The following is a 9539-nucleotide window of genomic DNA, read 5'->3' on the forward strand; positions in this document are numbered from 1 at the left end:
GTGCTAACTGCAGTCTTTAACATTTCCTCCATACTAATCTACAGTGCTGGCCAAAAAGTATTTAGTCAGCCACTGATTGTGCAGGTTCTCCTACTTAGAAAGATGAGAGAGGTCTGTAATTTTCATCATAGGTACACTTCAACTAAGAGACAAAATGAGGGAAAAAAAATCCAGGAAATCACATTGTAGGATTTTTAAAGAATTTATTTGTAAATTATGGTGGAAAGTATTTGGTCACCCACAAACAAGCAAGATTTCTGGCTCTCACAGACCTGTAACTTCTTCTTTAAGAAGCTCTTCTGTCCTCCACTCGTTACCTGTATTAATGGCACCTGTTTGACATCGTTATCTGTATAAAAGACACCTGTCCACAGCCTCAAACAGTCAACCATGGCCAAGACCAAAGAGCTGTCGAAGGACACCAGGAAGAAAACTGTAGACCTGCACCAGGCTGGGAAGAGTGAATCTACAATAGGAAAGCAGGTTGGTGTGAATAAATCAACTGTGGGAGCAATTGTAAGAAAATAGTGAGCAAAAATCCCAGAACTACACGGAGGGACCTGATGAATGACCTGCAGAGAGCTGGGACCAAAGTAACAAAGGCTACCATCAGTAACACACTACGCCGAGAGGAACTCAAATCCTGCAGTGCCAGGCGTGTCCCCCTGCTTAAGCCAGTACATGTCCAGGCCCGTCTGAAGTTTGCCAGAGAGCATATGGATGATCCAGAAGAGGATTGGGAGAATATCATGTGGTCAGATGAAACCAAAATGGAACTTTTTGGTAAAAACTCAACTCGTCGTGTTTGGAGGAAGAAGAAAAACCCAAGAACACCATACCTACTGTGAAGCATGGGGGTGGAAACATCATGCTTTGGGGCTGTTTTTCTGCAAATGGGACAGGACGACTGATCCGTGTTAAGGGAAGAATGAACGGGGCCATGTATCGTGAGAGTTTAAGCCAAAACCTCCTTCCATCAGTGAGAGCATTGAAGATGGAACGTGGCTGGGTCTTCCAGCATGACAATGATCCCAAACACACCGCTCGGGCAACGAAGGAGTGGCTCCGTAAAAAGCATTTCAAGGTCCTGGAGTGGCCTAGCTAGTCTCCAGACCTCAACCCCATAGAAAATTTGTGGAGTCCGTGTTGCCCAGCGACAGCCCCAAAACATCACTGCTCTAGAGGAGATCTGCATGGAGGAATGGGCCAAAATACCAGCTACAGTGTGTGCAAACCTGGTGAAGACTTACAGGAAACGTTTGACCTCTGTCATTGCCAACAAAGGTTAGGTTACAAAGTATTGAGTTGAACTTTTGTTATTGACCAAATACTTATTTTCCACCATAATTTACAAATAAATTCTTTAAAAATCCTACGATGTGATTTCCTGGATTTTCCTCATTTTGTCTCTCATAGTTGAAGTGTAGCTATGATGAAAATTACAGACCTCTCTCATCTTTCTAAGTAGGAGAACTTGCACAATCAGTGGCTGACTAAATACTTTTTGGCCCCACTGTATGTGGTTATAATAAAAAAAACCTGAACATATTAAACAAATCTGGATAGAACTTATATAGTATAGTGCTAAATAAAACATGCAAAATGTCATTTATTACCATATTAGCAAATTAACAGAATCATCTATTTCATCCTCCAAGAGTTAAAATGTATAAAAGGTAAAATCTATTAGCCTAGCGTGACGCTTGTAAAGAAGTGCTAACTTCCATTTTTCATTGGCGATATTAGTACCAATGAAAAAGCCTCATAATATCATTAAACCAAAACCTTACAAAAAGTTCATGTTAACACTAGCGTTCAGACACACTGCTAGCTTTTAATCATTAATAATCATCTCAGCATCATTAGATGTTTTCTAGCTAAAAAGCTGCTAATGCTTATATATTTTTAGTTTTAGAAGCATTTATCATCCATATTACAAAGAAACCACACAAGTTCCACTTATATTAGAGTACAAGTTACTGCATGAGAAAACCTGAAGAAATGCAGATTGTTTCGCAGCTTTTAATTATTCACTGACACAAAACCTCAATGAGCTAATTAATAATTACTCTACGTTTCCAGTTAGCACTTTAATTCTACAAATGTCTTGTTATACAACATCTAATAAAGACCAAAGTTAGTGATTTTAAAGGATTTTAGCTGGAAGCCTTTAGTAAGCATGACCTATACTGGAAGTAAATATGCTAAAGTGAAAGGTTTCTTATTCTTTATTATGAATGATACATATTGAGCAAATATATTCGAGTAATATGAAGAGAACAAATCAAGATAAAACATTTCAGACTTGGAGAATAAATAAACGTTAAATCTAGCATTATTAAGTGAGCATGTGAACAGAATAGTGCTAACTGTGAGTCTTCATTCCATGTTAAATAATAGGCTAAACATGTGACATTAAAGAAAGAAAACAATACATTTAATTCTTGCTCTGTATCTTATAGAAGTTAAAATAATCATCACCCTCCGCCCATCCAAAATTACAAATGTTAAAAGCGGCTAATCAGAAAATGAAGGCAAGCTTGAACTGAAAACACATGAGAAATATAAATGTTATTCATGTCTGATTATAAATGTTATCTTACGTCTGATTGGAGTTTTTACTCACACCAACCTTCAACATCACAGGAAAAACTCTATCCAATATTGTATTTGGACTGATTGGGGTTTGTAGTGCAGCTTTGAGTGTTTGGCTGCTTCACCTCTGCCGGTTCAGGTCACGAGGTCACAAGCTTTATTTTTTAAGAGAACCCCAGATAATCAAAGCCACGACCACGATCAGCACGGCCAGGATCACCATCAGGATGCAGAGCTTCTTACGAGATTTTTGCTGTGGAAAGAAAAACGAATCAGAAAGAGCTGGGACGATATTTTTAATTACACCTACAACCTAAGAACAAAGTAAACACTTATTTTAGGGACAGTGGTCGCCTAGTGGGTAGAGCTTTGGGCCATCAACTGAAATGTTGAAAGTTTGAATCCCAGCTCTGCCGTGCAGCCACTGTTGGACCCTTGAGCAAGGCCCTTAACCCTCTCTGCTGAAGAGGCGCCGTACAGTGGCTGACCCTGCGCTCTGACCCCAGCTTCCAAACAAGCTGGGATATGCGAGGAAACAATTTTGTTGTACTGTACACCTGTATATGTATATATGACAAATAATGGCCTTCTATCTATTTTATTTTAAATTTGCTTCTTGCAACATATTCCAAAAAAGTTGGGACAGTAAAGCATTTACCACTTTGTAACACCGCTGGTCCTTTTCCCAACATGTTTCGGGATGGAAAAGACCGAACTATGAAGCGTTTCAGGTGTAATTTTGTTACAACCTTCCTGCATACAACAGTACAAGGTCACACATTCTAAAATAATTCTTATAAAAATGCATTCAATATACAATATTCAATGACACATTATCAGGCCTGATCACTGACCACACTCATGAATTCTCAGGCATTTGGGCAGGCATTTAGTACAAAATGGGTATTTTTGGGAGGTGTGTTGGTGTTACCTGGTATGAGGCGGCGCTGGAGAGCTGCTGTGTTGCATTCTGGACGTGAACTTCGGCATTTTCAACGTTCGCCTCGATGCTGTCTGTAAGTACAGAATATCATTTACATTTTTGGCATTTAACGGATGCTTTTATCCAAAGTGACTTACAGTACTGAGACAGTATACAGTGTAAGCAATTGAGGGTTAAGGGCCTTGCTCAAGGGCCCAACAGTGGCAACCTGGCAGAGGTGGGGCTTGAACCAGCAACATTCTGATTACTAGTCCAGTACCTTAACCAGTACTTTAGTAGGTATATCAAAAAATAATAATCATTTTAATACATACTTTGCTAATTTATCCAGACAAATGTGCTTTTATTGGTCCTTATCATTTTCCTATTAATAATGTAACTTGAAACTAACTCGTATGAATAAACAGCTCATTACAGCATGTACGGTACACCACTCAATATTTTGTTTTAACTATTGCACACAAGGTGGTGTTTGGAAACAAATACTGTATATACAAATACTATAATTTAACTTTATATAAATATTTAAAAAAGGAACACTGGTTTTTGCAAATACCAAAAAATTTATTTTTGTATTGATTAAAAAAGTAAGGAAATTTGAATTGACTTTTTTGACACACACACACACACACACACACACACACACACACACACACACACACACACACACACACACACACCACCCCCACCCACACACACCCTCCTGATTTGTTAGTTAAACTGCAACATGGGAGGTTTCCAGCAAGTGTGTGTGTGTGTGTCGGGGGACATCATTAACGCAGTTTATGTTGATCTTTTAACACATTTAATTAATGTTATATGTTGGCTCAACTGTTAATACACACAAACATGTTTCAGACAGAAATAAACACACAAAGTGTATTTCCTCTGAGGTTTAAGTATGAGTAAGCAAGTGGGAGATCACCAACCACTAGTGTGTGTGTGTGTGTGTGTGTGTGTGTGTGTGTGTGTGTGTGTGTGTGTGTGAGAATGTGTGTGTGTGTGTGTGGCCTCTTGCTTGAATTGCTTATGATGACCTTATGATGTGGAGTGACATTGGAACTATTTACATTCAACAACAGTTGTTAGTTTCTAATCTAAACTCAGACCTTTCTAAAACTTGCTTAAGTAACAGAACCTCTGCCAGCAGGAGACGTTCTGGTGATCCGTACTCACAACAGAACCACCCAACAAACAGAACCAGTCCATAATTATGTCCTACCAACCATTCCTAATAAGGCCAATATTCATTTATTTATGTACTATGCACTGACAGTCAGTCACTCACAGAAGCAATGTGGAATAGCAAATCCACCGTCTGTCTGCCTGGGTTTTACAAGGTTAAGGCTCTTGACAATAATAAATCAAGGGTTCAGTTCCACAAAGCTGCCACTGGAGGGCGTTTGGGCAAGGCCTCAACCCTTCCTGCTCCAGGGCACCACGTCATGACTAACTCTGTTAGAGATCAGGCAGAGATCAGCCTTTCATAAATCTGAGTTCTTTCAGAGCCGTATTGCTGGGTCAAAAATATATAGACACCAAATTAAATTACTCTTGGTGGTGTTCTATTGTCATCTAACTTTGTAGAATGGCCTCCTTAATCCTTATTAGTGCCCATATAAACAGTGCCAGTATGACACCCATTTAAAAATCATGTAACAGTGCTGTAAGGTAATGTGTCCTGACTGTTATATGTAATCCAAGAACCATCAAAATGTGTGTCGACAGTAACTAGATGCTGCTGGAACTGTTCACAGTCAAACAAGCTTTACTTCACCATGGGTTCAAAGGCTACGGTGCAAAAAAATATCAGTCCCTGAAGCCTGGACAGATCGTTATGACCAGACGCCTGGGTTGAAGTATCTGCCAAACAGCAAGGGGTGTCACAGGCAGCCGTGGTGAGTACCCACTGACAGTGGTTAGAGGTACAAGCCACCAATCATGGACAGATTGTTGGGTGGCCAAGACTTATTGATGCCAGAGGACATGAAGTCTATGATGTCTGGTACAAACAAACAGAAGTTCTACTATGGATCAAACTGCAGATCATTTTAATCCTGGTGATGAGGTGAATGTGTCACAAGACACTGTGTACCAAACCCTTCTGTGCCAGTCAAAGTGGCCAAGCTAACTCCTGTCCACCTTCAAAAGCACCGACAATGTGCACACAAGCATCGGTTTTGGACATCAGAGCAACAGAAGGAGGTCGACCGGTCTGACTAAACCTGCTGCTGTGCAGTCACTATCTTAATGACGTGGTTCTGTGTTTGATTAAACTAAGCTGAGTAAAAATGAAAGCACATTCTTATCACACAACCTTTTGGCACCATAACACACACCCTTACCTTCGACCAGTGGCTAACTCTGCGTGCGTGTGTGCATGCAGGTGTGTGTGTGTGTGTGTGTGTGTGTGTGTGTGTATATACACTATTCTGCAAAGGATACATGAAAACCTGACCGGCTAGTTGACATCTCATTCCAAAACCATGTCATCAACAAGTCTTATGTAATTTATTACAAGATTCTGGAGTGTGTCCCTGGAAATTTGTGCCCGTTTAGTCAAAAGAGCATTTAAAAGGATGGAACAAGAAGGCCCGGCTCACAGTCAACAATCCAATTCCAAATCATCCCATAGGTTTTGACTGGGCTCTGTGACGGCTGCTGGAGCTTAACATCATGTTTTACACTTTGGTTACATTCATGACAGGAACGGTCGTTACTGGTAGGGCTGTCGCGCTAACCGCAATTTTGAAATATCGCGGTATAGACCAGCCAACCGCAGGGCATGCCAAGCAACCGCAACACCGCGGTGTTCACGTTTTTTCTTTCTTTCTTCTATTTTTTTTTGTTTATATTGTTGCAGGGCCCATCTTGTTTTACGCTTACATTCGGGCGTAATAAATGTTAAATGAATTCATAATGAAAATGAGCTAGGAGCGTCATTTTCCCGCAACCTGTTCTCATGCGTTGCTGCTGAGTGTCAGGCTTTGTGTTTTAAAATGTAAACAATCGCAACATGAATTATAGGCAAGTTTATTAATGATCAAATTGAGTTCACACTCAATAAATACTTGTAATTTAGACTATATTCAAACAGCCTTGGTGAACTAAAACACTTAATGACGGTTAATATGGCATTGCAGCCTGCAAATATTCTCTTTCTGGTCTTGCTGGAATGATTTAAATGTATTTTTTCGTTGAATAAAAATTTATTGAAACGAATAATAACTTGAAATGTAGTATATATTGTTATGTTAATTATACCTACTAAATAGATAGTTTGTCGCATTGTAAAGTCGCATGCAGGTACAGTACACGTGTATTAGTGTAACGAGCCCCATCAGAGAGAGTTTTAGTACCGAGGGGAACATCGCTACCCCACTCAGATCCTCTCTAAACCACATCAGGTGAACGTGTTGGTTCTTCTAGCGCGCATAATAACGCAGGTTTAAACTCTTACAGACTTTATTATATTTCTTTTTTACCATATTTTGATTAGATGTGTATTTACAATATTTAGCCTAAACACTTTTTTTTTTCGTTTCACACTGTATATCTAGCCTAGGAGCTAAATTTAAACCTTTTTTTAATAGAGAAAAGACGCGCATCCCTGCTCTGTTCTGTATTTAACATTAAACATGCATTTCATTGGTCTTAAAGCTGTCTCATCTTTGTCATTATAAAGCAATAATATACCGAATCATAGCCTAACAATAAAGCTTGTTTATATAGCGCTAAAATGCAGATTAATTAAGTAATTTTCAAAAAAAAATATTACCGCATACCGCGATATTGAGACAGGTTGAATATCGCAAGGGGAAATTCTTTCACCGCAACAGCCCTAGTTACTGGTTACACAAGATTCATCTGTTCCAGTTTTAATGTCAAACACAGTCACAGACAATTTAATATCTCCAATCCACCTGCCTGCACGTCTTTTTACTGTGGGAGGAAACCGGAGCTCGTGGAGGTAAACCACACAGACACAAGGAGAACTCCACACATAGAGGACCCAGACCGCTCCACCTGGGAATCAAAATCAGGACCTTCTTGCTGTGAGGCGACAGTGCTACCCACCGAGCCACCCCTCCTCATTATTATTTTAAAGAACTGATAATAAACACATTAGCAATGGATGTGTGTGTGGGTGTGTGTGTGACTTGTTACCGATCATGTCTCCTTGTTCATGCACCATCACTGCCAGATCTTTGAAGATTTCATTGATGTCCGTGATATCTGACTGAAAACCATAATAGAGAGTTTAGACACTGTACGGACGTCTTCATCCACTTATATTTTATTTTGATCCACTTTATCCTGGTCAATATTGTGTTGGGAAATAATGTCAGAAATAATTAATTTCGCACCGAGTTTTGGCGCATTACTGTTGACAAATCATCTTCAAATCTAAACATTAAAGCCCAGCTCTCTGTATGTGGAACTAATGACAGAGTGGATTTCGAAAACACATTAAGACAGAAATTTCAGGGTTTCAAAGATTATTATTTTTAAATATACCAGGGCTCTTCAAAAAGTTTCAGTACTTTTATATTTTGGTTATAAGCGCTGAGGGTGGGAGAAGTGGCAATCGGTCGTGTCTGAGAGACGCTTATAGTACGGATTTAGCTCCATCTGATTTCCACCTTTTTGGACGCTCAAAGAAGCTTTAAGGGGAAGAAGATTTTTATGTGATGATGATGTGAAAGCAGTGGTACATCAGTGGCTATGCGCTCAACCAAAAACTTATGGCATTAAAAAGTTGGTATGACGCTGGAAAAATGCATCGAAAGGCGACGGTGTAGAAAAGTCATGACATTTGTTTTTGAAATTCTTAATAAATACAGTTTTTGAGGAACTCTCATATTTTATATTGTAAACAGATAGTGTACAGTGGGATAATCAGATCCTTCCATCTCACCTCGAGCTGTCTGATTGATGTTTCTCTTTCTTGGATGAGATATAAATCCTCCTCGGTAATTCCAGCTTCATAACTTTGTGTCTGATAATCACTGCACACACACAAACACATTATTAATATATATTTTTTTTATTTTTACTAGCTGCTAGTGGACATGATAAGTGTTTACTTCTTGTTGGAGGATGTTTTACCTCTCGATAGCTGAAGGTTTTCCACCAAATGCATCATCAGGAAAGCCGCCCTGTGAACATTCAGACCAGAAGATCTTAAAAACACTGAAACACTCATTTTCATGCAGCAGTTCCTAAACGTTTTTACACCAAGAATCACCCCGATCAATCCAAAACCTCCCAGCAGCAGCTATACGTGGTCATCCAGTAGCAGTAGCCTCTATGTGCAGTCAGTACATTTGATTTTATAATTAGGGGTGGCCTGTTTACAATCATGGTCTAGCATTTTTCTCACAATCTAATTGTATCCAATTTTATATCAGCGTGTCCGTAATAAACTTACCGAAACTCTGGAACCAGCTCGGACTCTGGCCACAAACTCTTTCTCTTTTTGTGCTGCTTGTCTCTGGATCTTTTGGAAACTGGACAGTGAGTTGGAGAAATCATTGACCAGTCGTTCTCGCTGGATTTTCCTCTGTCTCTGGTTCATAAAAACAAGGAAAGGTCAGTGATGTGCAGTCACACAAAAACTACATACAAAAGTACATCAATTAAGTTTGAAAATAAACTACATTTATACAGTTTACAAAAGTAACAAGCACTAAACTGTGACTTCTCAGAAAAATGAAATAAATCAGCACATAAATACAGATTACACTAAACGACCATGAGCTTGCTGGACGCCCCATTACAAAATCATGGGCACCGTGTATAAAATTTTAAAGGGTGTCTGTGGGAATTTGTGTTTATTTATTTATTAGGATTTTAATGTCATGTTTTACACTTTGGTTACATTCATGACAGGAACTTACTTGTGTAGTTGTGTAGTTACTCATTACACAAGATTCATCAGTTCACAAGGTTATATCAAACACAGTCATTGACAATTTAGAGTTCCTCACTTGCTCGTCTT

General features: G+C 39.2%; 1 protein-coding gene across 1 annotated transcript in view; it reads right to left on the bottom strand.

Moving 5' to 3' along the window:
* Window positions 1-2158: 2158 nt before the first annotated feature.
* The window catches only part of stx7l (syntaxin 7-like), an 11988-nt gene continuing 4607 nt past the window's right edge, over window positions 2159-9539 (bottom strand). The window contains exons 5-10 of the mRNA XM_063001068.1: window positions 8970-9107; window positions 8648-8697; window positions 8457-8547; window positions 7706-7778; window positions 3527-3609; window positions 2159-2848 (exon numbers count right to left, since the gene is read on the bottom strand). Of these exons, the coding sequence (XP_062857138.1) occupies window positions 2753-2848; window positions 3527-3609; window positions 7706-7778; window positions 8457-8547; window positions 8648-8697; window positions 8970-9107 (531 nt within the window). The 3' untranslated portion in view covers window positions 2159-2752. The remainder of the gene's footprint in view (window positions 2849-3526; window positions 3610-7705; window positions 7779-8456; window positions 8548-8647; window positions 8698-8969; window positions 9108-9539) is intronic.

Source organism: Trichomycterus rosablanca, chromosome 9 (genome assembly GCF_030014385.1).
Source record: "Trichomycterus rosablanca isolate fTriRos1 chromosome 9, fTriRos1.hap1, whole genome shotgun sequence".
Classification (NCBI taxonomy): domain Eukaryota; kingdom Metazoa; phylum Chordata; class Actinopteri; order Siluriformes; family Trichomycteridae; genus Trichomycterus; species Trichomycterus rosablanca.